Source organism: Phoenix dactylifera, chromosome 12, assembly GCF_051530095.1.
Source record: "Phoenix dactylifera cultivar Ajwa chromosome 12, Ajwa_hap1_PhDact_Kaust_v1.1, whole genome shotgun sequence".
NCBI lineage: Eukaryota > Viridiplantae > Streptophyta > Magnoliopsida > Arecales > Arecaceae > Phoenix > Phoenix dactylifera.
Window position 1 is genome coordinate 1,908,189 of NC_143201.1, and position 27,883 is coordinate 1,936,071.

Consider the following 27,883-nt stretch of genomic DNA (forward strand, 5'->3'; position numbering starts at 1 on the left):
GTGTTCGTAGCGTCATAGGCTCATAGCAGTACTCCGTGCTCTGGTGTTTTTTTTTAATGTCTTTCAGTGAAAACCTTGGAGCGAAAAATCCAATAACTGTGGATTTGGAACATTCTGGTCCACTCACCGGCATGATCTAATGCTGTATCGATTCCTGGCATCGGCTTCCATCGCTCCCCAAAGACCGAGGGAAGCTTCAAGCAAGTGAGAAATAGCAGCAGCCATGGCCGGGAGCGGCCTTGGATCCGCCGTGGAGGCCGCCGCGCCCTACGTGGTGATGACCTTGAGGCAGCTTGCCCTCTCCGTGCTCTTGGTCATCCTCCAGTCCGTCCTCGACCCCTCCCTCGGCGTCAGTGCCGTCGTCATGGTCGTCTACCAGCAGCTCGTCTCCCTCCTCCTCCTCTGCTCTCTCGCTCTCCTCTTCGACCGGTACCGTCGCCGATTTATTAACTATTCATTCCCCCTAGCTTCTCATTTGTTTCTTGGATTCATAATAATTAACTCTTCCACCGACGCAGAGGCAAACGCCCCAAGCCCTCCTCCCAAATCCTCTCCTGGGCCTTCTTCATCGGCTTCTTACAGTTGATCAAAGCCCTCTCCCCCTTTCTGTCTTGATTAATCTCGCCGCTTCTTTTTTTTTCCTGAAAAAGGAATTTTCTTCTTCTTGGTGGGAAGGATCCCGGTGGGGGAGCTGATGTTCACGGCGAGCCTCCGCTACATAACGGCGACGTTCCAGAGCGTGGCGATGAACCTGATCCCGGCGGTGGTCTTCGTCCTGGCGGTGGCGTGTCGGCAGGAGCGCTTCCGCTCCTGCAGCGCCCGCGGCCAGGCCAAGCTCTGGGGAGTCCTCGTCTCCACCGCCGGCGCCACCTTCGTTGTCGTCTCCTCCAGCCGGGATGACGACCCCTCCGCCGGCAGCGGCGAAGGCCACTTCGTCGGCTCGCTGATGGTGGGGCTCGCAGTCCTCGGCGTGGCCTTCGCGAATCTTTTCGTGGTACGTGTCGATCTCCAACCTTCTTCCTCTTAGTCAAACAACGGGTCCAAAATGTAATTTTCTTTTCCCCTTCCCACAAGCCGAGCAGGCTAAAGAAGCATAGAAAAGATTCAACCGTTGTGAACATTGCAATAGGAGAGTTGGAAATGATCTTTGAAACAGTCATTACATAGAAACACGCACAATTTTGGACTATATTCTCAATAGTTGTCGAAGAAGCATGCATAAATGTATGTATATAGATTCATAGTCATAGTAGTTGAGAAGTATCCTAAAAAAGAAGTTCTCAATCCTTCGCTCTTCACCACTTGAGAGAGGTATTTTGAACATATTTTGTAGCCGCTCGTCTATCCTTACACTTTGCTGGTTGTACTCATGCTAGAGTTGTGTGAGCAACCATTATACCCAAAAAAAATCCCAATGAATGCAACATTTTGTGGAAGGTCCTTCGGAAATGACAGCACAGACTACTAGAACTAGAGGCAGAATCAGCAAGCTGAAACTTAATTTAATGTGAAATGATATCATGACATCTATAACAGGCAAAGTGTGTCATTCTTTCTTTTTTTTTTTTGTGTGTGTGTGTGTGTGTGTGTGTGTGTGTGTGTATTTGAGGAATAACAGAGGAAGCAAGATGCTTCCATATGCAGAATTTATATGATTCTTGTCTTTGTTTGCTGTTAGCATAATTTCATATAACAACCTGCATCGTCCATGTATATTATTTTTCTTTATTAGCATGATCTTATTAGAGTGATTTTAGGAAGCGCATAACAACTTGTATCTGTCGATAATATTTTTTATTATTAGTGTGATTTTATATCAATCTATATTATTATTTTTTTATGAAGTCTATACACAAATATATATTCCGAATATAATGGTACAGAAAATAATTTTTTTTTTTTCTTCTTCTGCAAATATTTTAAGATGGAAGCAAGATGCTTCCATATGCAGAATTTATATGGTTCTTGTCTTTGTTTGCATTCTCCAAAGGTTAAATGGTAGATATCAGGAAGGATTCGTGAGCAGCGTTTTCCTTGCAGGAAAGGGTGGCCGTGAAGTATCCAGCAGATCTTACCTTGGCAGCTATGATGAACCTCTTCGGGACTCTCCAGACACTGATAGTGGCAGCTTTGATAGAGAGAAACCCTTCGTCATGGAGGATTAAGTTGGCTGGAAGCCTGCAGCTACTTGCAATCCTTTATGGGGTAAGTCATACCAAATTAACAACGAATTCGACAGTTCTCAAAAGATCTGTGAGAAGCCATAGAGAAAACTTAAACATGATCGCTCCCTGGAAGTTCTGAAAATTAGAGTCTCTATCCGGTGCTGCAGGGAACCGTGGTAACAGGACTGTCATACTTGGCTCTGAATTGGTGCGTACGCAAGAAAGGCCCTGTTTTTGCGACAGCTTTCTCTCCTCTGCTCGTCATCTTCTCATTTCTTATTCAGACACTTGTCCTGGGAGTTGCAGCCAAGCATGAGAGGTTAGTTTGAGTTCTAGCTGTCCACAGGTCTCCTTGCCACCCCATTTCTCATGGAATTGATTCTGACCAAATGTTTTTGCCTTTGGCAACTGCATTCTGTACAGCTTTATTGGATCCGTCTTGGTTGTTGGTGGTCTCTATCTTCTCTTGTGGGCAAAATCTAAGGATCATAAAATCGAAAGGATGGATGTGGGAGGCCAGAGTCATCTACTTGAAGATTCAAGTGCAGAACCAATGCTGTGATGCAGAAGCTCGACCACAATGGCTGGTGTCAAAGCACATTTCCAGATGTAAAACATTGTTGTTATCAAGAATCCTGCTATTCCTGTAGCAACATTTCCGATTTCATGGGGATCTGATCCAAGTATCCAGACCACTGACTGTCGGCTGGATTCTACTAGCATTGATGTCTTCAAAGCTTGCGGTATAGAGGATTAGTTGCTAGAAAATTAATCGTAGTTGTGATTGACCTCGCCTAAAGTTAATTAAACCAAAAGAGCATTCATACCTCACTACAGAGAGATAACAAAAAAGTTACAAATAGAATGCAGAACCCCTGTAAACATGACTGCAATGCAAAAAGGGCAGATTGTCCATCGCATAATTGGACAAAATCCATATCCATCACCTTGTATTTTTAACCAAGAGATTGAACTCTTTCACTTCAGTAACTGTGATGCCATTTATAAAGATACCAACTAAAGCAGCGATAATGAGAGCCCAGATTGGGAGAAGATTATGTGGTCTCAACGTATTTCTCCATACCCCGCTGGTGTTTTAATGCAAAATTACCACCTTCGCTTGGGTACGGATTACGGGCATTCACATCTATAAATACTCTAATCTTTTGATGACACACAATAATTGCTTCATTTGAACTTCTCTATTTAAAAGAAAGAAACAGAAAACATGTGCAGTCAAAAGCATTAGTTAATTTAACAAAGATTTATAAATAAAAAAAAGGTCATATTTCAGTATTTTTTTATATAGAAATAAAAAATAGTCATCACAAATGAAAAAATATAAAATATTTATCCACCAACCCAATTTAATTAATTTAACAAATATTATATAAATAAAATTAAATAGTTTTTAGATGAAGTATTTTATATTCGATATTTTAGGTCGAGCATTTCCGACTGAACAATTCAGAACGACCTTCAAGGAGCGAGTGTGAGAAAATATATAATATATAAATAAATTTATCTTATTTTATAGCTTAAGTTTTTAGTATAAGTGGTGATTTCAACGTGGCATCAAAGGAGAGATCGATTCATGTGTGAGAAGAAGTGTAAAAAAGTATATAATATTTAAATAAATCTATCTTGGTATCAATCTTTTAATTTTATTATTAAAAATTTCACGAAGCGGTGATTTCAGCAGCGAGGAGTCGCAAAACGTGGTATGTAATTTTCCTGCCGACACATTGAGACACGATACTATGTCAATTCTCTTATCCTCTCGCTCCCCGTACATTAGACTTGGCCGCCAGATTTTTCCACTGGGGAGTCCAATCCGCAGCAGGCATTGACGATGTTGGTTTCAGCCATGGAGAGATGCAGTTCCTACGTCCTCATGATCCTCTCCCAGCTCAGCATCGCCGTGTTCATCATCCTACAGCAGTCGGCCGTCGCCTCCTCCGACGCCGTCAGCCCCACCATCCTCGTCCTCTACGAACACCTCCTCTCCGCCACCCTCCTCTCCTCCCTCGCCCTCCTCCTCGATAGGTACCAGTACCCCCGACATCTTCCCCAGTCTATGCCTATTTTTTCTTCCCTTTAACTAGCCTACTTCTCTAACCCCACCTTTCTCGTCTCTTCTCCCTTCTTCCACAGAGGCAGGAGGCCGAGGCTTTCCTTCCCATTCCTCTTCTGGGCCTTCTTCGCCGGCTTCTTGCAGTTAATCGTCCTTTAAACATGCAACTCATCTGTTTCCTTCTCTTTTTCCCGTCAATTCCATGATCATGATCATTTGTTAGTTGTTAAGCTAATTAGTCTTACATTGTTGACTAATTAAATGACTTGCTTGGTCTATGCAAGGATAACGACGTCTCAGTTGATGATGACGATGAGCCTTCGTTACATAAAGGCGTCGTTCCAGAGCGGGGCGATGAACACGACGCCGGCGGTGGTGTTCGTGCTGGCGGTGGCTTGCCGGCGGGAGCCCTACCGGTTCGGCAGTGTCCAGGGGCAGGCCAAGCTGTGGGGGATCCTCCTCTCCGCCGCGGGTGCCACCGTCATGGTGCTCTTCTCGGGCGCTGGGCCGGATCGCTTGACCGGTTCCCCCTGGGCCGGCGACCGGTTCATCGGCTGCCTCTTGGTTGGGCTGGGAATCCTCGGCTCGGCAACCGGAGCTATTTTGGTGGTAGGTGCCATGCCACTTTCATGCACGATTTGCACAGTTATTGTGGTTATTTAATGAGACAACTTTATGTACCCTACATAATATATTATTAATAACTATTCGTCTTCTGAGAGTGATCATCAAATAATTGATAGTATTTTTTAGTACAAACTATATATTTTTACTATCATTTGGTCATTTAATGTGATATATGAAAATAATGTGCTAAACCTTTGTTGCAAGTACTTGATTAATTTTCGCAGCACTAGAGAAAAATAATCGGGCGAGATTGGACTAACATCATATAAGTTGTGATCCTTTTAGCTATGCTATTGTAACTTCAAAATTGTCATTCTATGACTTTACCATTTTTTATGGATTTTTTTAGCTATATCTAAGACCTATTTATACGAATGGAGATTGATCAAGCAAGTATTTGATCCAGGTTTGGTTTGTTCATCACTATTTTGAGTCCAATTCAATCTTAATTTTGAGCCAAATCAAATACAAATCTAATTGATCAGCTTGAAAATTTCTAAATTGAGCTAGAAATCAATTCAAGCTTGAAACAAACTAATCTCAAACTTGAATAAAAATTTGATTCAAATATGAATTACTATTTAATATATTCAAAATAATAATAATAAATATTCAAGTTTAGAACAATCTTAAAAGTGTGGACCACTGGAACTAAGATCCAGCAATCATTATCCTAAACTATGTATATATGCATGCAGTTTGTATATAAGCTAGGACACACTTGAATACGTTTTGTCCGAAATAATTTTATGTAGAAATTAATGATGGACTTTTTTAAAATAAAAATCAATACTATTAAACAGCACAAAAAAATATCCAAAAACAAAAAATAATGAGATCTTTTATCTACACACCAAATCGATGAAAATAAATAATTATAATAAAATGATGCAATATCTGAATTTAATCTATAGTCCAGAAGCATTCAAATCGCTTAAATTTGATCTCTGTATGCTCAAAAACATTTTGACCAAGATCAACAGCTAATACGTATAAGTTATACAGCGTATAATATGTTTGAGCTCACTGGTTTTAAGCAATTCTGATGAATAGAAGATGGATTTTCGAAATAAATATCTTTTAATTTATAAGCATTTTATATGCCATATATGTTTAATGATGTAGATTTGTAGTCCATGAGTACTTTATTTTATATCATTCTTGATGGTAAGTATTTCCTTGTGTTGTAGGAATACGTGGCAATAAAGTATTCAGCAGATCTGACTTTATCAGCAATGATGAATGTCTCGGGGACAATCCAAACAGCAATAATAGCAGCACTGACAGAGAGAGACCTTTCATCATGGAGAGTTCGATCGAATGGAACTCTTCTCACCATCATATATGGGGTAATGTCATTACTATCACAACTGAAAAATACTTGGGCAATTGCATGTTGAGCTACATCAACTAGTGGAAGTAGCTCAGGTTGCTGGTATTTCTACTGCGTCTAGCTCGAGTTAATGAACAAGTTCAACTAGTAGCAATGCTAATTAGAGACAATGAGTAGCTTGCATGATTCAAAATCATTTACCACAAAGGGTCTGTAGCTGAAGTTTCCGCTGCTATCTCTTGCAGGGAACTGTGGTTACAGGGCTTACATACCTGACAACGAATTGGTGCATACACAAGGAAGGCCCTGTCTTCACATCAGCATTTTCTCCACTGCTCATCGTCTTCTCCTTCCTTCTGGAGATACTTATCTTGCATCGTGCCGCTCATCTTGCAAGGTTTGATAAAGATCTCTCCTTGGCCAATTCCATCATTACCATGGTTCCTTAGTTGCATATCATTAATCAAATTTTCTATGCTTGCTAATGGTTTTGGTGTTGGGATTTTACACAGTATTATTGGGGCCGCTCTTGTTGTCGGGGGTCTATATCTCCTGTTGTGGGCAAAATCCAAGGACTACAAGCTGGAGAAAATTGCCATTGAAGGACAAAGTCATGCAACGGAAGGCTCAACTACAGAACCATTGCTGCCGAATGAAGTTTAACCGCACACATCATATATATATATATAGCTAGGGTCTTGCATTAATTCGACAATTAGTCTCCTGGCGATCTAGTGATTTTCTCGATCACTGTATGCTAGGAGAAACAAAATCATAAGCAGCAACCTCTATTTTAGAGTGAGTTAGAATAAATCTCCAAGAAATAAAATTTCATTTTCAAGATTGTACGCAATGATTTCTATTGAAACAAATATATATATATATATATGGAAACAAAAGACAGTAAAAGTATTCCATTTGCTATCATACAAGACAGTAACACTTATCCGTACTAACAAAAGACATAAAAGTATATTGCCTGTATTTTTAAATGGTAAGCACTAGGTTCAGCACTACATCATTGCTCAAGAAAAAAAAGAGAGAAAAAAGGGGGGAAAACCACTCTGTTGCCTTTGACAAGGCCAATCAATCTAGTACCACTCATCAAACACCATATGATCATAACAGTATCACATATATCGAAACAAATCAATTCCATTGCTTATATCGTGGCTAATCAATCAACATCTGCTTCTCAAAGACCATACTGACAACAACAGTATCACACTGCATATATAGAAAGAAATCAATTCTAACAGCTTTTGTTTGACAACTATTTTAGTGGGAAGCAGTCTATTGCTTACACCAAGGCTCAACAATCAACAACAACTTTCCAAGCACCATGTGAGAATAACAGTATATGGAAAGAAATCAGTTCTAACAGCATAATTTTACTAGTATTTTACTTGGAATTATACTTTCCCATGAGCATCCATGTGGAATCAATCTTGATAGAGGGAGGAGAGAAATTGATCCATCTTGATGTGTACCCTTAAGTCAGGTTTGGAATCCGGAAGCCCCGTGACATTCATGCATCCTTGTTCATGCTTAAAAAGTTGGCCTGCTCAGATGTACAATTTGCTCAGATAGATATTGTGTGCGATCATATGCAAGAAATAACATGAAAAATCAATCACAGGCAAACTGGTTTCTTGTCATACTTTGCAGAACAAAAAATGAGCAAGGTTATATCAAGCTTGCTTGTTCACAATCACACAGGGAAAACAAAACCACATGCTTTTTACTAGAGATTTTATTGAAATGATCTTCAGTAAAATCTCACAAATGCATTGAAGGTTAACAAATAAAGTAGATGTTGCTGCATGACTGATTCAATCATTTTTACAATTACATTTGTTAATTTGTTTGATGATTAACATTCTAAATGGCTAGTTATATTTCAAGCCAGTTGAATCCATTTCATGTAAAGGTAGGATATTCATATCCTACTATGTGGGAAGGAATGTGGTCTAAATGAGCATCTATTCTGGGTGAATTATGGCTTTCAGTACTTTTAGACAAAATAACATAAATGTTTTTGTTTTTTTTTTTTGCACCCGAACATGAACCATGTGATTGTTCTTGTATAATACATGCATAGGATAATCAACAAAGGAGATAACTGTAAGCGAGAAGGTTGTTGTAAAATAGCCAAAGTATCTCCTTAACCACACCAAAGAAAGGGGAGTTCTATTTTGTTACCCAGGAAAGAGCCTTGGTTGCACAACAACAATTAGGTATAAGCACCAACAACAGAGAACCCAGACTGAAGACTCCAATCTGGTTTGTCCCATCAACAAAAAGCAAAAATGTGCTTCAATAGCTTTAGAATTTTCAATGGGCAGATCTTTCATCAAATGCACTATAATAACAAAAAAATAGCATGTCATTGCAAGGAGATTTTTTTTTTTAAAAAAAAATCCAGTAACGTAAAGAACAGTGCAGAACTTTGGCACTTGGTTGTCAAAAAAATGAATGTTGCAAATTACAAAACACAGCTTTCTGCAGTTATGGAATCTAAACTCAAAGTTAGTTTCCTTCATATGATCAACAAAAGGAAGCAAAGGCTTTGAGCTAATTGACAAAGGGTCAAAACCAGTACATGACAATAAACATGCAATACCTATCTCTCTTCATGCCCCACATCTCTTATCTGAACTCAAGGACAAAATTGCTGTCATCCTTGTGAAACCGTTTTATAGTGAGCACATGATTGTGTGCTCACATTACCACTCTGATGCATAATTTTCTAGTTGCAAAACATGGAGGCAATCATACAATACTTGAAGGAGTAAAGCCTTCCTCATAAAGGCATCCAAAAAAAAAATACTTTCCAGGTGATCAACAAAAGGAGTGCCAGAGAAGAATTGATGGATGAGGAAAAGAATGTATTACAAATTTGGGTGCAAAGTGCAGCGCAAATTCAGTGGCTCTAAAAGAATTGCATCACAATCTTCCTACCAGTAAACCAATAATAACATAAAGAACTCTACCCATCATATTAAGAATTGCCACAGTTAAGATCCACATATGGTAGTTAACTGAATTACATTTGAAATAAAGATCATAATTGAAGGTTATATATTCAGTATTTTCATAAGTCTGCTCGCAGTTATAGTTGTCACAACCCAGTTTGTGACAGAGTTGGCTTTCAAGTCTTCTGAGATACCTTAATTTTAGTCGAGAAGGGAAGAAATCTTGTTTTAGTTTGTCTATAAAATGTAGTTTAATTCTCTTAACCTTCTGTAAGAAATATGTATTCAAAAAGATAGTTATTGTATTCATTGCCTATGTTGTGAAATACTCATGTCTATAGAATCACTGCAAGATCATGGAGTAATCTTCAAGAGAGTGTGTTCCAACTTCCAATCTTGGTCTTGCCTTGGCAAAGAGATGACAAAACACAACATCTATATTGCTATATAAAAAACCACCCATTTATTAAACATTGTGGGGAATCTTATGTTTGAAAATTTAATTCTACCACTCTCACCAACTTGATAGTTCTTTATTTAAGATCCATTAAATTTTTTTTAAAAAAAACAACAACGTTGGCATGCCTTATATTCTCCCATAAAGTTATGAATGAAAAAGGGAGCAACATGACAACTGTTTGCGGACTTCAAAGGTACCGGACTAAAGAAACCCTCCTAATATGTGACAAATCCCAAAAATAGAAAACAAAGAAACATAATGACACAAGATATCTCAATGAATTGGAACCCATGAAAGATCACTTCTCCTCGCCCAAATCACAAAAACCATTTTTTTCTGCATATTTTTTGAATAAATCAGGAAAAGAGACAGAAGCGATGCAAGAGCTTACAGAGATTATTCTAATGGATCTTCCTTCGCGGGGGTTGCTTCTGGGTAGCCAATTTATACATCCAAAAGACCTAAAACGGAGGCAACAAAGCTTATCTCCTTGATCCAATAGATAGAGATGGATTGCTTCAAAAACAGAGAGAAAGAGAAAGGGGATTCGACGGATCGAAGAAGCGGGTACGCACCAAGGCCAAGACGTGGACCGCCAAGAGAACGATAACAAAGAGAGACGCGTTGTCCAGAATCCAAGGTCCAGACGTCGACGTCGGTCGCCTCTCCGCCATCGCCCAAATCTCCGAAGGCTTCCGGGGCTCGCTCGCTCGCTCGCTGGGCGCTGGCCAAACAAAACCCCACCTTGCCTTGTTGAGAGAAGCTTGAGGCGGTGGTCCAATTGAAAAAGGAGATCAGAGATCAAAAGGACATCATTTTCCTGGAACGTACCCATCAAACCACTAATCTATTTCAGTTTGTACTGGAGCCGGCAACTGGCGTGACGGGACTAGTTTAAACTTGAGATGCATTGCTACATCTACATATGACACAGGGGTTTGCACTAAATATTTAGAAGCACTAAAAAGTTTTTTACCATGAATTTCTGTAATGACTGCAGCAAATAGCTATCAAATAGTTAAACCATATGCAATTTTACACAATAACATCTAAGAATATTTATCTATAAAATTTCATTACTTATATCTATAGATTATATGTAAGTTCTACAATGAAGCCACCTGCAATGGTAAACTCATAAGGGGTTCTCCACCTCCATGTAAGCCCTCTATCTATCCAATCTCTGAAATTCAAATGATTAGCTCTTTGCACTTGACATGAAAGATTTTACTGAAAAACCTTTTAGGTATGTTCTATAGGAAGTTAGATGCAGAATGTTAATTGTAAGGGTTTGGACTAGTACCAACACTGCTAGCTGGGGGCTAGTTTAAAGTTTGAACTTGACATGTACACTTTTATATATGATCCCTATAGAAAAAAAAAAAAAGAAACCCTGAGGAAATCATGCATAATAGTTAAGTCCTATGATAGAGATGTAAAAATGCATGTATAGAACTCGAACTAGTCCTGGCAAGCCAAGTGTCGGGACTAACTTCAGTAACTTAGCTTGAACTGGTGTCGGCAGGCCAAATTCAGAGACTAATTCAAAGTAAACATATGTATTCTTATACATAACACCCTTACCTTCTTGTTATAGTTACAAGCATTTCTTTTTTCTTTTGTAAATTCTTTTGTTCTTTTGAATAAAAGCTAAGGAGGGGATTACCTTCTTCATTACTTTCAGAAAAATATACGACACCAGAAAAATATATGGACTGCCCTTTCATTGTTATCCATTCATAGGAGCTTGCCTATTCCAGAAGCAACACCATCTCTCTCTCGCTCTCTCTGATAATGATCACTTCTCTCTACACTCCTTTGCTGAGAAGATCGAATAGGAGTGACTCCTACATTGGCCTGCGGATCTCCACATGATTCTCTCTCTTAGCTTGTGAATGAATGTAGCTTTAAGCTATATGCTGTAGCTTTTTCTCTGACATCAATGCATTAAAAGACATCCTTTTTAAGGTTTCAACTTTCAAAATTTTGATGAGGTCAAAACATACCTTTTCCTTGGGTCAATGCATGCTTTGTTGAATGTTCTCCTTAGATCTAGTTTATCAACTAGCTTCATATCTACAGAACAGGAAGGAATTGCTAGTAATGGACGAGTTTTGGACCTAGGCAGCAACTTGTCATTTTCCTCATCAAAAGAACCATTGGCATTTTTAGTATTTGTTGTTATGTTACATTCTATAGTTTTCTGGTTCACGCATTGTCATTAACATCTCCTTTTTAATTTTAACATGAATAGGAGCAAGGTGTTGTTATCTTTTCTATGAGAATTATTCATTTATTTGGGTGATTATTAGGATTCTCACCAATTATTGCTAATGTAGCATTTACAACTTTTAAGTAGAAATTGTTTTAATCAAGATTTTAGTAGGTACTGGGTGTTTGGACAATAGGTAGCCCTTTTTTACCTTCCTTTATGTTGAAGATAAGTTACGAGCATGAGAAATCTTTGATGTTCAGATCTGTCAGGGCAAAGTTTACGGAATTTGATGGAGCTCAGCTGGATGTGCAGACAAGAACTTCATGGGCGACTGTTGTAACCCAATAGTACTGTGCATTAAACCAGATTCACAAGATAACTACTAACTCTATGAAAATTTCAGGGACAGATTATTGGCTGCAACTTGTATGATGGTGATCCTTGAAAGTACCTATCTCAGAATGTGAACACAGCAAGTTTCTGTAATATCAGCTGTTCAAGGCTAGGCCATGAGAATTCCTGAGTTACCGTCATGGCAAAAGATTGAGATGCTTAAATGTTTCACATATTACACTATGTTACAGCTTTCAGACTTCTCTATGCTTTGCACTTGTAGGTCTTTGTTTTCGCCATCCTACTTATCTCTGCCACTTATGGTGGAATATACAGAGGCCTTTCGCGCAATCAGTAAAATAATTTGTGTAAAACTAATCAAAAGAAAAGAAAAAAGGAAAAAAATGGGAAACATTTGGTTCCTAGCACTTGCAGCTTTGAACTAGATTAAGCCAACCGTAAGACAGATTCTTTATAATGTAAATTAGGTGGATTAAACAGTTCATTTGCATGGATAACATATGGCTAGTGATACCAAGTCCTTGAGACTGAATATTAAACCACTCAGAGATCATCGCATGGACCAGACCCTATTTCAAGAACAAGTGCAGTATGGCTGCCTAAACTAAGTCCAGTTTCCCCCAAGTCCTGTCCAGATTTGTCCTCTCACATTAGCTCTGCTTCAGTATTTTCTTTTAATTGTTATTTTGTAAGAAAAAAAAAGGTAAAACATGATTGCATTCATTGAAATCATCTGTTTCAGGATTAAATTGCAGGCTTGTCATTCTCTAACCTTTTTCCCCTCTCCTCATGGAACTCTACCATGGTTCAAAGTAACAGCCCTTCAACACTCTCCATCCACAAATATGATTGTGAATACTTGTTATATTACCATTATAACAATGTTGTATAACATTATTAATGACTATAACATCTTAATTCAATTTATAGTTATTGATGAATTCAGTTTGATCTTCTATTTAAGAAGCAGCTGCCTGCTGTAGTGGCAGCTTGAAAACCGACAAATGACCACAACAGCAGTTGCTTGAAAAGTTTTCCAGAGGTCAATCAATGCACAGAAATGAGCCCCTTGTTTTCTTCCAATCTAATTTGGATTTTGCCCTATTAATTTATAATAAAGACTTGGTTTGCAGTAGCGAGAAAACTACATCGATTCCCATCCATCTGAATCAGACTATTTTTGCGTGAAAATTCTAAGTATGTTACCTTCTGTGTTTCATCCAATTATGTTCCCAACCAAAACTAACTGTTCATCCATCGAAATTAGTGATTGACCAGTAACTAGTAAATATGGACCATCTAGGAAATATACATGGCAAATAACTTTTGAAATTGGCAATCTCTGAAGAGCTACTCAAATTAGTAACATGCATGGATTATGTATGTGCATGCTTTGGTCTAGACACACCCACATTAATTGGAAAAAGGCTTTTGTTTAGATATGAACTATATACATTGGCTAGAGATCAGGGCAAAAGGCATTTGCCTATCTATGTAGGTGGTTCAAGAGATAGATGCTGTCATTAGATAACAGCATTAATATAATCTATAAGCCTCATTCACTTCATCTACTTATATCTTATTTTTTTTAAAGAAAAAGAAATAAAAATTGGGGTGTTGAGGGGGGAGCTGGGTGAGATCTCAGACCTAACTAGTTGTTTGTGACTGTGAGCAGTTATCTGTAGCTATCTGCTTCCCTCATTAGTATCCCAAGTCAGCTTCACATTTGCTACACTAGGATTTTAGTTTTCAAACTATCAACTCCACTTGTAGCATCACTCTAAATACCTTGTCCAATTGTAGCCTTGTGAAGCAGTTGAAAATTATTGACACTGTTACTAGAGGCTCCTTGATTTTAGAATACATATTTAATTTGGAGAAGAAGTGTAGGTGAATATGTAGATGTATATTTTCTCAGCTCTCGTCGGAATAATAGTCGTTGGATAATCTGGTGATTACTTTTACATTACAAGTATGCTGCTTTAACTGATTATTTTGTTATTTTAAGCTTTTAAGCTTAAAGAAGGCCATGAGATAAGTTGCCCTTGCAGCACAAGCCCTACACTTCTGGCCAAGCTGCACCATTGTTTTGTTGTTTTGCAAGGGCTTCGCCGGATCTGATTGACCACTGAAGTGCCTTAGATTTCAATCTGCTTGGGAATTTCCAAGTTCTCTTTGTATTGTCCTCAATGTGGATGTGAGTTATATATGAAGTCTTGTGTTACTGTGGTTCTGTTCCATCAAAGGCTAGGGAAAGCAATCATAAGTCTTTCTTCCTTGGCTTCGACGAAGGAAACGAGATAGTTGTCAGATGATAAACGAACCACATCTAAAAGCGACATCCGATACAGGAGGGTTGATTGAGACTTTGCGGCATTTTATTGCAGAATCAGCAATGATTCTTGAATTAGCCATTAATTAGTATGGTTTGTATTTTTAGCATTTGCTAACTTTTAATCTTCTTCATATTAGTAGTCTTTGTCTCATTTTTTTGTATGTATGTACTTTGAGATGTTTTTATCCATGGCTACTTGCATGGAACCACTTCTTCTTATTTGGAACTATCTTTGCAGATAAAGATGAATAGATGTGAACTTTTGGAGAACAAAACGGTTACGACTCTCACTCTAGTTGGTATTGGTAGGTAGGTATTGTATAAAATTCCATATAGCTCTGATACCAACAAATATCGAACAACCATATTTTCCAATTATCACTTCACACGATACTTGAAATCATCCATCTATACATTTATGTGTACCCTAATTAGCACTCGAGCATTTTCTTCTGCTATGATATCTATGAATTTTCACTCAAACACGCGCACCTCGAGCATACTTGTACCTACAAGGCTCACTCTTAGCTTTATGCACCTGCACATACTAGATTTCTTTGAATATGGAACCAATTTCCATGCTTCTTGCTTGATCAAGAAAGCAACTGGTGCTACATCATATGTAGCCTCAAGATTATCTTTGTAGACATATTAGGATCCGGCTGCAAGCCCTAACCTACTTGCTCTTCAAGCCGAGAGAAAACTAGGAAAATAATTAGCTTACCTTTCTCATGCTTCAAAATCAAGAATACCCAAGTCTTCTTGAGCTCATCATCATCTCAAATATCCATAAAGTTCCGCTGATCCACCATACCTAGAAGATAAAGTATTGTTCTACTTTTTCCATCGCAAAAATTAAGAGCGCAGTAGTAGAAGACTTAGCTGATAAGATATGTTTGCTCAAGTGCACAAAAAATCATAGATGGTGTCCAAATGCTTGCATATAAACATGGAGAATTACAAGAAGCTCAAGAACACTGCAAAGTCATAAATGCAATAAACCACCATAGCACTCAAAATACCTGCCAGAAAAAATCTTGGCTCTAATCTAGGGGTGGCAATCGGGTCGGGTCAGGCATAAACAGGTCGGGTCAGATACCAATCGGGTCAAAAAATTATAAACCTGAACCCGACCTGTTTATTAAACAGGTCAGGAATTACAACCTGAACCCGACCTGTTTAATAAACAGGTCACCTGATCCGACCCGTTTAAGACCCGTTTAAGAAAAAAAAAGAAAAAAAAAAGATGGGGGCCGGCGGGATGGGAGGGGAAGAGACGAGAGAGAGAGAGAGAGAGAGAGAGAGAGGAGAGACCGAGAGAGAGAGAGAGAGAGGAGAAACCGAGAGAGAGAGAGAGAGAGAGAGAGAGAGAGAGAGGCAGTAGGGTAAAGGAGAAAAAAAAAATCACTGCTCATCTTCTTCCCCGATCGGCCTCCCTCGCCACGGCTGCGCCCGAGCCGCCACCCCGCACCGCCCGCGACATCCCCGCTGCGCCCGAGCCGCCACCCCGCACCGCCCGCGGCGTCCCCGCTGCGCCCGAGCCGCCGCCCCGCACCGCCCGCGGCGTCGCCGCTGCGCCCGAGCCGCCGCCCCGCACCGCCCGCGGTGTCCCTGCTGCGCCCGAGCCGCTGCCCCGCACCGCCCGCGGCGTCCCTGCTGCGCCCGAGCCGCCACCCCGCACCACCCGCGGACTCCGCCTTGCCGCGTCTCCGACGACCTCGACGCCGTTGGATCTGGAATAAGGCTTCTTCGGAGCCGTCGATTTGGAGGAGGAAAAAGGGTGGAGGAGAGGGAGGAGGAGGAGGAGGAGAAGGGCGAGAACCATCGATTTGGAGGAGGAGGAAGGGTGGAGGAGAAGGAGGAGGAGGAGAAGGGCGAGAACTGTCGATTTGGAAGAGGAGGAGAAAGGATGGAGGAGAAGGAAGAGGAGAGAATAGCCATGGGGAGGTGGACTTGAGGTTCGGAGGAGAGGAGACTCGGGGAGGGGCTGACTGCTGAGGGAATAGAGCTCGGCGGCGCCATTTCAATGTTTCACAAACCCTAAATCCTAATTCTAAAATCGGGCTAAGTGAATCGGGCCTAGACAGTGAAATCGGGCTATGGAGTGAAATCGGGCCTAGGCGAAGAGTTGGGCCGGCTTTGGACTTTATCTTGTGGGTTATAACTCTCATCTATCAGCCCAATAGTTAAACGGGTTAAACGGATTAAACGGGTCAGACATCTAAAACCCGTATCCGACCCAATTAATAAACAGGTTAAACGGGTCAACCTGTTTACGACCCGAACCTGTTTAGGCCAAACCCAAACCTATTTATGGCGGGTCGAACAAGGGTCGGGTTGGCGGGTCGGGTCCTATTTTGCCACCCCTACTCTAATCCCAAGTACGAAATTCCATCTAACTCTGATACCATGCATAAAATTTATAAATCATGTAATAGCATACAACATAATGATACGGTTACTTGTAGAGTAATATTGACCAGCCTTGGATCATCAAGAACAAGCACCAATTATAATATATAGAAAAAGATTATTAGAAAATTAAAGTTGAGAAGGAAAAATCCAGAGACAAAAGATAGGTAAATTTTATTGATAAATGAAATGTACAAAATTGGATCAAAGTTTTTGGCTTCTACTCCTTAAAAAAAAGGTTTCATAAAATCTCTCTCTAATAGTGCGCGCATTAAGAACTAGAGCACTCTACTTCTAACAAGCCACAAAGATTGTTTTGGAAGCTAAGAACGATCTTCGTACTCAAACTAGAATATTATTGATTGCATATTTAAAATAATTTTTTTAAGCCTATCCGCACTTCGAAGCCAACTTTTGCTCGAGCTCAAATCCAAATCACTTCGATCTCTTTTTTTTTTTTTTTTTTTTTGATGAAGAAGGAGGCAAAACCATTCAGCCTTTGTTAAAAAAAGAGTTTACATAAATTATTTATAAAAAATTTATAAAAAAATTTATAAAAGAGCAATAAATATTTTTTATAAAAGATAGTGATTTGGAAGTAGACTTGCTAAATTATTTAATAAGCCAAACAACCTCACCAATGATTTGAAGGAAAAATTCACTATCTCAGCTAGAACAATTAACAGGTATCAGGTGGCTCTGGAAAATAAATTGCAGACAAGCCTTCCGGATTTCTCTGGTGTTTGATGGGCTGACGTGGAACGGTCAGTGGTGGTAGGGAGAGGGGGCCCACTCTTAAGGCCCCAAGCCTCAGTCACAGATCGAGAGCAAACAAGTGTCACGAGGTGAGAGGGATAGGGGAGCAATCACTTCGAGTGGGACCTGAGGTAGGTTGCCTCGCACTTGGAAAGTCTATAATGATGAATGATTGAATTGAATGGCTTCTTGTCAATTATAATTCCCCAAGGTTAAATTTTGGTGGCTTTTTTTTTTTTTTAACCATGTTTTTTCTTGTATATTTCTATTTAGTCATCAATAAGATTTTAATGTTACAGGACATTTTTCTTAGCTAGGTCTTGAACTAAAGTAGGTTTGAGACTGAAAAACTGCATATAATTATGTGAGATGAAGATTTAAATGTTTTCATAAAAGTCTATTTGGATATTTTTATAGAATTAGACTAAAAGTTTCTGTAGAATGCATGGATAGAGCCATCTGTTTAAGCATGACCCTATATCTGCTGAATACCATCCAACCTAAATTCTATGAATATTATATATATATATATATATATATATATATATATATATTTCCAGCTCAAAGATTAGGATTTCGGCTATAGATGAGCTAATAAGAGTGATTCTTTTAGGATTTTTAACCTAATTATGTAGAAACATTCATTCTGGACCTAAGTATGGAGTGAAAAGTGTAAAATGGAAAAGAGAACCCAGTTAATATTATCAAAAAACAGCTACGTTAAAAAAAGAAATAGCTGAAGTACTTTATAATTGCTTCCAGACATCAATGAGCCCATTCTTACTCTGTAAGTCATACCTCGCTATTTTTTTTTTTTTTGCGAGGTGACCACCATAGGAAGGATGAAGTCCTTTCATATACCTTCAACCAACTTCCATGGTCATGGATAAAGAACACTGATTTTGTGATCATGATGATTCCTTTCACTAACACTGTAATGAGCTAACATTATGTTAGCTAATTAAACATCACCGAGTCCACTACATGTAAGGTATGCTAAATCGGTATCAAAAGCCATACCGGTCGGCGACCAAACCTGTTCAGCGTGTTCGGTATTGTTTCGGTACCGAGTCCGTACCGAAAAAACCCAGCTGGAGTCGAAGAAGGAGAAGAGAAACAACGAGCGACCGGGGGAGAGAGGAAAAATAAGAGGCCGCGGACTCCCATGGAGGACCGCAAGGTGGTGGTGGAGGCTGCAGGGGTACGGCGGAGGCCTTAGGGACGGGGTGGAGGCTGAGGCCGCAGCCGCATTTCCTGTTTCAAAAAAAATTAAAAATTTTTAAGTAAAGTCGGCAAATACTTTGCCGACTTCACTTAAAAATTTCGAAATTAAAAAAGTTAAAATTTTTTAAATGTGCCAACTTTATTTAAAATTTCCAAAGTTTTTTTTGCGGCCTCCACGGGCCCTCCGCATGTGTCCACGGTGGCTATTTTTTCCTTTCTCTCCTCGCTGTTTTTTTTTTCTTTTCTGACTCCAGTGCGAACCAATTTTTATGGTGGAGCCGTATCGATAAGCAACCAAACTGATTTGATATGAATTAAATCGATCGATACGAGCTGGTTTAGCATACCATGATTACATGACTTCCCATTCCCTCCCTCCCCCCGCCTCCCTCGGAACAGGCCCGGCCCTTTTAATATAACTAGAGTGCGGTAAGACGGTTCAAATCAAATTAGTTTTAATAATTCTCTTTTAGTCTAATACGTCCATATCGTATGCCTCCCACGTGTCGCACCACAAATATGCAACAGCCTCGGTTGGACGAGGGAGCCACCGACCACTGGCTGTACGATTTTCTGGGACCCCATATAATAATAGCAGTGTACACGCAACGTTTAGTCGATTTGACCAAGTCACCTCCACGTCTCCATCACCACCTCTTACAACGTCCGCCACGTAATCCCGCCTCCATCCAAATTCTAATTATTTATCTCTTTTAAATTCATGAAAACGTTTTCTTTTTTAGGAACGGTTTTTTTATTTTAATAAACAGATGACGCTCTTTTTTCAAAAAAAAAAAAAAATTCCTTCTCGCCTCTTAAATCTCTTTTCTCTGCCCGCAACCACACGCACAAACGAAGACCCGGTGTTGGTTTCTCTCTCCTTCTCTCTCTCTTGGAGGCGGTCTGGGTTTGTTTTCTTCTTGCTTTCTCGGGGTTTCCTTTCTTGATTTCTTGATCCTTTTGTTGAATTTTCTTGATTTTTGGTTCGTGATCGGTTTGGGAGATTGTTTCTTGCGTTGCAGGTGGCGCAGCCAAGAAGTTAGAATTTGGAATTTGGTTTCCGAATTCCAGTCGAGTGGTATCGAAGGCGGAGAGGATGAGGAGGAGATTCTTGGAGTCTCTCGATTTCTTTCCTGGCTAATCAGATCAGCTTTCTTCATTTCTTTAGATAGAATCTGCCTTTTTGATTCGATCTGATCGAGGGGTTAAAAAAGAGAATTGGAATTGAGTAGGATGGGTTATTTGAATTCTGTTGCTGGAATTCAGGCGGAAGGCTCTCCCGTTAGCGGGGGTGGACTCAGGTCTCCTTCGTTCCTCTCTCTCTCCCTCCCTCTCCCTCCCTCTCCCTCCCCCCCTTCCTACCCCTCTTATACTCTGGTTAAATTCTTGTGTTTTTTTTTTGATAAAATGTTAAGTTCTTGTTTGATTTAAGGTTCTGATCTTCTGTTGTTGTTGTTGTTGCTGGTGGTGGTGGTGTTGTTGTGAGCTGAATATCTGATTTCTTGTTCGGATTCTGCGTAGATATGATATGAACCAAAAGAATTATTTGTTCTCCTCCTCCCTGCTTTGTTAAATTAGATCTCTTCTATGTAATGCTTCTTTAGTAATTTTCGGTTTGTTTCTGAGTTTTTTTGACTCACTAAGAAGCTAAATAAATTTCTACGAGTTGGTCTCTGAAGCAGCATTTTTACAAGAATATGGAGTGATAGTTAACATATTATCGGGTATATTTACAAGAAAAGGGAAATTTCTTCTTGAATGATAAAATCCTGAAGCCATCTCTATACCAGGAAATAAAAAAGGAAGAAGAAAAGAAAGAGAAATTCTAAAATATAGCATATGTTCTTTTTTAGTGGTACTCATGATTAGTTGAAATGCAAATGATCTAGTTGATTAAATATTCTGAGTGGTCATTAAATAGATTTTTTTTTCTTCTTCAGTTTGATCCTATGTATTATGAGCCAGATTGCTTAGATTGGTAGATTGCATGGTAACATGAAATATAAAACATTCTGTCTGGATCGTTCTGTTTAGTCGGTTAAAGTTTTATAGCATGATCCTAAAAAGAAGTCATTGATGAGGCGCATGTGTGCAAGTTTATTTGTCGAGATATAATTAACTTTATGTTTGTTTTCTTTGTAACAGTATGAATGGGAAGTTTAGCTATGGATATGCAAGCTCTCCGGGGAAAAGGCCATCTATGGAAGATTTCTATGAGACTAGAATCGATGGTGTTGACGGAGAAATTGTCGGCTTGTTTGGAGTGTTTGATGGTACGATTTTGTTTTGTCGCAGAGTATGATGGTATATATATATATATGCATTTTTTCTCGTAGATGCAAAGGCGGAGAACAAAACTGAGGGCTTGCCCATGGAAGTTATACTGATTTTGCTGGCTTGCTCAGTTATTAATGCCTTTGATTGTTCTTGAAAGGTTGGCAATATATTCCATACTTTTTGTTTGGTAACCCATTCTTGGTTGCATGTTTAGGCCATGGTGGTGCTCGAGCAGCAGAGTATGTTAAACAAAATTTGTTCAGCAATTTGATCAGGCACCCGAACTTTATTTCTGATACAAAGTCAGCTATAGGTGTTCTTTCTCCGTTCTCTTTACACATGCCTTTTTGTGATGTTTCCATTTCTTTAACATTTAGTTGCATTGATCATTTGGTTCCATTTCTAATCCTGCAGCTGATGCATACAACCATACAGACTCCGAGTTTCTGAAATCAGAGAATAATCAAAACCGAGATGCAGGGTCAACTGCTTCAACTGCTATCCTTGTTGGTGACCGCCTGCTAGTTGCAAATGTTGGTGATTCCAGGGCCGTAATATGTAAGGGAGGGAATGGTAAGCCCCATACCCAGATCATATCCGGTTTTTTTTTTCTTTTTCAATTGAACCTGCCATCTTTGGATGGAAGTTTAATGTTCGATCAATTATAATTATTTAAACATAAATCACTGTACCCAGCTTACCATCTTAGACTTCGACAAATTATACTCTGGGAGCATTATGAGACTTCCAGTTTGTTGCACAAGCTCTTAATCCACGTAATGACATTAATTATGTCTTGATTGTGATTACAAATACGATTTTCTATCCTGAAATGTATTTATCTCATGGAGAAGTGAGTTCAATTCATCTTTTTCCTCTGATTTTTAATTTTATTATTATTTATATTCTTTGTTAAGTTGTTGGCTACATTTTTGATGCAAATGTGTTACTAAATTGCCAAACATGAACATAGAACAAAATTAAGGAAGAACATTGTTAGATTAAATGTAGTCAATCAGAAGGTTGGATCAATGAAAAATTATTGTTTAAATTTGACCATGATATTGCATAATCAACACCTTTGCTCTGTGACCCCTGTTCATCTGGGAACTCTCATTCTCCATTTATCCAGCGATGTCTTCAACTAATGCTTCTTATTCTTCCTTGTATTTTTTGTCGTTGGCACTTGCCAAGTAATCTTAACCTATTTATCAGGGCACATATGTATTGCCTGAGAATTTATGGAATATCTTTTGTTAAAAGCTTACAAGTGACAATGATGATGATCATTGGCCATTTAGACATTGAACTTTGATTGTGTTACTCCTCAAAACCTTATTTTGGTTCCTTTTGTTGCGTGCATCGGGGGGAAGGGGGGGCAGGATGGTTCATTCCGTGTACTTCACCAGTACATGACCGGACTGACATGCCCCTGTGGTACGAGATTTCAAAACCTTGTTGGATACAGGCTCTGTCTGCTGAAAAGGCTATTTACTCTTGCCAGAAATTAATGTTTCTCTAAAAATGTCAGCAGTAAATTTTCAATTGGTCTAGGAAATCTGTTTAGATGAACCTGTGCTGATTGGATATGTTGGCTAAATTTGTACGATGCAATAATGCGAACACATTGATTAGGAGACAACATGAAGGATATGTTTAATGATATCTAACATTTAATGTGCAGTGTCTCTCTTTATCCATAGGTTGTAGTTTTCTTTTTGGGACCACTTTTGACATTTTTACAATTTGTTTCTTTGGAAACATATTGATTTTTACTTATGAATGTGAGGGTATTCTTTAGATGTGCAAATTTGTTACCTTAGGCATATCTGACATTTTTACTATTTGTTCCTTTGGAGCCTTATTGATTTTTACTCATGAATGTGAGTGTACATTAGATGTGCGAATTTGTTACCTTAGGCATCTCTTTGTGGTATGGTTGAAAATATTTTGGTGCAACTCGCTATTCTCTATGGTTTGCCTCTCTCAAGAAACAGTTTGATGAGTCTCCTTTCACCATTATATATGCAACAGCAACATCTTTAGTTGAGTCAAAATCACATGTAGAAATGTTTCATCCACTTCATCAAAATGGAAATGGCCTAGATGTTATTGTCTCTGTTTGAAAGGATATCAGATTTTACTGATCTCCTATTCAATTCCGACACTTATTTTATCAGCCATTAGAAGTGAAAATGAACTAATGACCTTTGACATGAACGTGAGATATAAACTGCTCAGAAAATTCTTTTTATCCTTTTTTCTAGAATTTTGGTGTTTGTGGATTCGCATTGAAAATTCATGTCATATTTTCAAATATGAGAATTTGTGTAAAGTGACACCGGGAATATAATCGGCAGACACGAGAAAATTGTTCCTGATGCTTAATAGTTAAGCATTCAGGTTATTTTGGAGGATAGAATTTGCTCATTTCATCAGCAGTTTTATTTGGGGTCGTGTAGTAGCATGTGAAGCATATTTCTCAGTTACCATTATTTAGCAGTGTAAGAAATGAGTTCATGAACTTTCCTAAGGTGTGATTCCCTTCCTAGATACTTTCCATGTTGCTAGTGACTGTTGTGGCAAAACTATGTTTATAGATATTTACCATGCTTAGAGTGAAAAATTTTCAAGCTGATTATGGAAGTTCTAAGATACATCAAGCGTTTTTAGGAGTAGCACCAAATGCTTTCACTTGTCCATGATGTGTCATTAGTAGTTATGCAGAAAGGAGGTTTGGTGCCTTAGCTATCGGGCCTCCTTTTGGATATTTTTTACTAGTTGGATCACTGACCCCCCCTGCCTCTTTTTTTCCTTTTTGTTTTTGCCTTTTCTGGGTGTGTTTGCCATTGGTACCCTAGTAGGCTATGTCCAACTTTTTGTTGATGATTTATCACAAACGGAGTTGTCACTCTACCTCATACTGTGTGCCCATTTGGAAGATTGATTAGTATTAAATCTTAATACAAGGAAAAATGCAATTTTGCTGGTTAATATCACCAAGTTACTGTAAATTGGGCCCTTGGATATGTCTTAAAAAGATTTCCTAATTTATCTCATTTTCTTTTTTTTGAAATTTTTGATATGTTTTGAAATTGTTAGTTGTCTTTTGTATTTCTTTGATACAATCCGCCAAGGTCAGGTGCTTGTAATATGCATAAGCACCATTTAATGCCCCAACCATCCACACTTTGCAACCACCTATTGGAGCATTGGTGGAGATAAAAATTTTTACTAGCTGGATCACTCTCCCCCTTGCCTCTTTTTTTTCCGTTTTTTTTTTTTTTTGCCTTTTCTGGGTATGTTTGCCATTGGTGCCCTAGTAGGCTATGTCCAACTTTTTGTTGATGATTTATCACAAAAGGAGTTGTCACCCTACCTCATACTGTGTGCCCATTTGGAAAATTGATTAGTATTAAATCTTAATACAAGGAAAAATGCAATTTTGCTACTTAACTTTGCCAAGTTACAGTAAATTGGACCCTTGGATGTGTCTTAAAAATATTTCCTAATTTATCTTATTTTCTTTTTTTGTTTTGAAATATTTGATGTGTTTGAAATTGTTAGTTGTGTTTTGTATTTCGTTGATACAATCCGCCAAGGTCAGGTGCTTATAATATGCATAAGCACTATTTAATGCCCCAACCATCCACATTTTGCAACCACCTATTGGAGCATTGGTGGAGATAAAAATTGGAATATTATCGATGTAATCCCTGCTCATATGTGGATGAAGGGGTGTATTTTTAAGGTTTTGTTCAAAAGAACTCTTGAGCATAAGGTTTCAGTACCTGTACCAATACCATGTTGGTACATTGCCAGTATGGGTCGACTTGTGGCACTGACACCGGTATCCCCCCTAGTACTGAATATCAATCAATACCAGTACAACATGGAACAGCCGATACAAGGTGGTATGGTCTGGTATAGCAAGCCATGCTTGTGCATAAGAAAGTTTTCTTAGGTGTCAATTATATAATATGTTTGTAGAGTTCCAGAATCATGTTGTGTCTGTCTTATGCTTTTCGCATCTCTATGTTCAGTTTTACTGAGTCTAGTGCTGGATATACATTGTTATAAGGGAAAAACATTTGATGTCACTTTGAACAAAAAATTGTCCTGTAACCTAATAAATCAGCCTCTTGAATGGCAGGTGATGATTTAGAACAATGGATATCCCTATCTTTTTTGAGCACAGTAGGAAAGAATGATAAGAGTTGGTCTAGTGGTGCGCAATAATCATTTACTGCATAATTGTTAGAGGTGACTCTTAGAACACCAAATTCTTTAAGGAAATGAAACATCAGAATCCAGTGCATTGACATAAATAGATGCTGGGATTCATGTGCTGATTTTTTCTTGTTTGGTTTCATCAGTCTTATGGCTTGGTGGAAGCCTGGAAGGTCTGCATGCATGCATGCACACCCACACCCGCACACCCAATGCACACCATACAGGCATGTATGCATGCATTCAAGCATATTTTGAAGAGCACAACGGAGAATGATATTGGTTTGACAAAGGTTTTTGGGCAGAGAAATTAGGGAAGTGGTGATGGAGGAGAGAGGACAATATATTATGAAAAAATGGCCCTCAGACAATAGAAAATTTTCAAATCAAAGGGTGAATTCTTTTTTTTTTAAGGTTTTTTTGTCATTTAATTGCAAAGCTATCCCTATTTAGTTTGGAGATAATGTTTTCTCAATCCTAGGTCACGGGGAGAAAAAAACTACTATATGGTTATGAAATTTAGGCTTTTGTAACCAAAGAACAGCTTCTTCTAGAGATAGATGATTAGGCAGTTGTATTCATCTCTGAGGTCCATGACTATCTTCTCAAATTACACATAGTTTGGTTTTGCTTTACAATTCCTTCTTACTTTGGAGGTATTTCCTTAAACCCTATTGTCACATGAAGGAATAATCGTCTCATTGGTTGTGAAATATAAGCCTTCAGAACCAAGGAAATAGATTCATCTAGAGTTTAATGATCATGCAATTGCATTCGTCTCCAAGGCTAGAGAACTAGACTGAAAGACAATCTTGAAGTGTAGATATTTGGTTGGCTTTACAAATGCTCAAACATCATAGTTAGGGTAGACATATGATTTTGCTATTGGCAAGCACATTGTTGTTAGTACATGCTTGTGGGAGCTTCTTCTAGCCTGTTTGGGTCTGTTACTGGCCTTCATTTTGACATGGTTCTCCTCTGATGCATGCAGCTATAGCTGTTTCAAGGGATCACAAGCCTGACCAAACAGATGAGAGACAACGGATTGAGGATGCAGGAGGGTTTGTAATGTGGGCTGGTACTTTCTTATCTTCTTCAGTAGGCATTTATCTCATAATTAGAGCTTTTCTATTATTCAATCCTGATCATTGAGCGCTTGCTCGGATTGTATCAGACCTTGCCACTTGGGCAAGGGCTAGCGGTTTGTTTCCGGTTGGAGTCAGCCATCAAAATGTGGGGTGGGTGCAGGGTAGAAAGGTAGGGATTAGCCCTCCTAATCTCAAAAAAGACAAGGTATAATTCAATTTTGACAAGCATGCAACTTCAGGGACATGGCGTGTTGGTGGCATACTTGCTGTTTCTCGTGCATTTGGTGATAGGCTCTTGAAGCAATATGTTGTTGCAGACCCTGAAATTCAGGTACTGGTCTAGAAATCTGTAATATTTGACCAATTTATGTATTTCCAGTATTTTTAACACAATCCTGGCTATACCTAAGGATTATTGAAATTTAAAGTTTCTTTAAATGCCTATAGTCTTTTGTAAATACCTGATAAGTGTGAATCATAGGAGCAAGTGGTAGATGGCTCTCTTGAATTTCTCATCCTTGCAAGTGATGGACTCTGGGATGTCGTTTCAAATGAGGTGCATTGAGAAAAAATCTAATTTATTTTGCATTTGTGGAACATTGATTTCTGTAAACTGAACATCTGAGGAATTGGTTTTAAAACCTTTCAGGAGGCTGTAGCCATGATCAAACCCGTAGAGGACCCAGAGCAAGCAGCAAAGAAACTGTTGGAGGAGGCTTATCAAAGAGGAAGTGCTGACAATATCACTTGTGTCGTTGTGTGTTTCTTAGGTGGCCAGGATAAGAACGTTCAAATACAGCAGGGGTAAAGCTTTGCTGCTTGCTCTTGGTGAATGTTAGTTGTTTGTAATTAAATATAGTAGAGTATAAGGTTGGAGCCAAATAAGAATTACCACTCCTGCCTACTGAAACAATCAGCAGAGAACAGTCTTCATGCAGGCTGTAGTCATCTCATCTTTGTTGGCTTTTAAAGGGAAGTTGCCTTTTATTTTCTGAATCCCCTGGTAGCTGACCTAATCAAGTTTTGTGGGAGCAGTGTCGGATGGGACCTGCCAAGACTATAGAACCTTTTTAACTGTAGTATTTTAAGTCAAATATTTGGATGCATGTGGAGATCTTTGAGATGATATTGTTAAATCAATCCTTTAATGGCGTGCTCCTTCAAAATGTGGCTAACATTAGATATTGTTAGGACGAGCTGTATAGTTATGCTATAATTAGAAGCGGACTGCTCTCAAATAGATTGTTTTTTGGAGTATACAGGTGCTAACTTTCCACACCAACCATGATTCTCAGATATTGCAGCCTGTACTTCCATATACCCGATTATATACCCGATTATTGATGTGGTTTACTTTG

At 38.9% G+C, this 27,883-nt stretch overlaps 4 protein-coding genes across 6 annotated transcripts; 3 read left to right on the forward strand and 1 right to left on the reverse strand.

The window, feature by feature from the left end:
• On the forward strand, nucleotides 1-2,884 carry LOC103715624 (WAT1-related protein At4g08290-like). Its single transcript, XM_008803308.6, has 6 exons — nucleotides 1-429; nucleotides 519-581; nucleotides 676-994; nucleotides 2,041-2,205; nucleotides 2,333-2,484; nucleotides 2,589-2,884. The coding sequence occupies exons 1-6, from the start codon at nucleotides 224-226 to the stop codon at nucleotides 2,725-2,727; spliced, it is 1,044 nt and encodes a 347-aa protein (XP_008801530.4). The 5' UTR covers nucleotides 1-223; the 3' UTR covers nucleotides 2,728-2,884.
• A 1,023-nt stretch (nucleotides 2,885-3,907) lies between these two features.
• LOC103715625 (WAT1-related protein At4g08290-like) lies at nucleotides 3,908-7,047 on the forward strand. Of its 2 annotated transcripts, XM_008803309.5 has the most exons (6): nucleotides 3,908-4,211; nucleotides 4,320-4,382; nucleotides 4,524-4,848; nucleotides 6,057-6,215; nucleotides 6,445-6,596; nucleotides 6,712-7,047. In XM_008803309.5, the coding sequence occupies exons 1-6, from the start codon at nucleotides 4,018-4,020 to the stop codon at nucleotides 6,860-6,862; spliced, it is 1,044 nt and encodes a 347-aa protein (XP_008801531.3). In that variant the 5' UTR covers nucleotides 3,908-4,017; the 3' UTR covers nucleotides 6,863-7,047. The 2 variants fall into 2 exon arrangements, with proteins under 2 accessions (XP_008801531.3, XP_088564293.1); XM_088708167.1 differs by lacking the exon at nucleotides 4,320-4,382 and having other exon boundaries at nucleotides 3,914-4,211.
• Nucleotides 7,048-7,336: 289 nt separating this feature from the next.
• LOC148700334 (uncharacterized) lies at nucleotides 7,337-10,414 on the reverse strand. The gene is made up of 3 exons (XM_088708168.2): nucleotides 10,210-10,414; nucleotides 10,026-10,095; nucleotides 7,337-7,760 (listed from the first exon to the last, which is right to left on the reverse strand). The coding sequence occupies exons 1-2, from the start codon at nucleotides 10,306-10,308 to the stop codon at nucleotides 10,036-10,038; spliced, it is 159 nt and encodes a 52-aa protein (XP_088564294.1). The 5' UTR covers nucleotides 10,309-10,414; the 3' UTR covers nucleotides 7,337-7,760; nucleotides 10,026-10,035.
• Nucleotides 10,415-19,548: 9,134 nt separating this feature from the next.
• LOC103715628 (putative protein phosphatase 2C 59) lies at nucleotides 19,549-27,631 on the forward strand. Of its 2 annotated transcripts, XM_008803315.6 has the most exons (9): nucleotides 19,672-19,837; nucleotides 19,953-20,231; nucleotides 21,076-21,203; nucleotides 21,422-21,520; nucleotides 21,622-21,780; nucleotides 26,429-26,515; nucleotides 26,765-26,856; nucleotides 27,007-27,081; nucleotides 27,175-27,631. In XM_008803315.6, the coding sequence occupies exons 2-9, from the start codon at nucleotides 20,164-20,166 to the stop codon at nucleotides 27,331-27,333; spliced, it is 867 nt and encodes a 288-aa protein (XP_008801537.2). In that variant the 5' UTR covers nucleotides 19,672-19,837; nucleotides 19,953-20,163; the 3' UTR covers nucleotides 27,334-27,631. The 2 variants fall into 2 exon arrangements, with proteins under 2 accessions (XP_008801536.2, XP_008801537.2); XM_008803314.6 differs by having other exon boundaries at nucleotides 19,549-20,231.
• Nucleotides 27,632-27,883: the final 252 nt, after the last annotated feature.

Coding starts and splice junctions, on each gene's coding strand:
- LOC103715624 (XM_008803308.6), top strand. CDS start 224: ATGGCCGGGAGCGGCCTTGGATCCGCCGTGGAGGCCGCCGCGCCCTAC. Junction 995..2,040: donor CCTTCGCGAATCTTTTCGTG/GTACGTGTCGAT, acceptor TTTTCCTTGCAG/GAAAGGGTGGCCGTGAAGTA. Junction 2,206..2,332: donor TACTTGCAATCCTTTATGGG/GTAAGTCATACC, acceptor CCGGTGCTGCAG/GGAACCGTGGTAACAGGACT.
- LOC103715628 (XM_008803314.6), top strand. CDS start 20,164: ATGGGTTATTTGAATTCTGTTGCTGGAATTCAGGCGGAAGGCTCTCCC. Junction 21,204..21,421: donor CTTGTTTGGAGTGTTTGATG/GTACGATTTTGT, acceptor TTGCATGTTTAG/GCCATGGTGGTGCTCGAGCA. Junction 21,781..26,428: donor AATATGTAAGGGAGGGAATG/GTAAGCCCCATA, acceptor TGATGCATGCAG/CTATAGCTGTTTCAAGGGAT.
- LOC148700334 (XM_088708168.2), bottom strand. CDS start 10,308: ATGGCGGAGAGGCGACCGACGTCGACGTCTGGACCTTGGATTCTGGAC. Junction 10,096..10,209: donor CGGTCCACGTCTTGGCCTTG/GTGCGTACCCGC, acceptor CCTCCGTTTTAG/GTCTTTTGGATGTATAAATT.
- LOC103715625 (XM_008803309.5), top strand. CDS start 4,018: ATGTTGGTTTCAGCCATGGAGAGATGCAGTTCCTACGTCCTCATGATC. Junction 4,849..6,056: donor CAACCGGAGCTATTTTGGTG/GTAGGTGCCATG, acceptor CTTGTGTTGTAG/GAATACGTGGCAATAAAGTA. Junction 6,597..6,711: donor CGTGCCGCTCATCTTGCAAG/GTTTGATAAAGA, acceptor GATTTTACACAG/TATTATTGGGGCCGCTCTTG.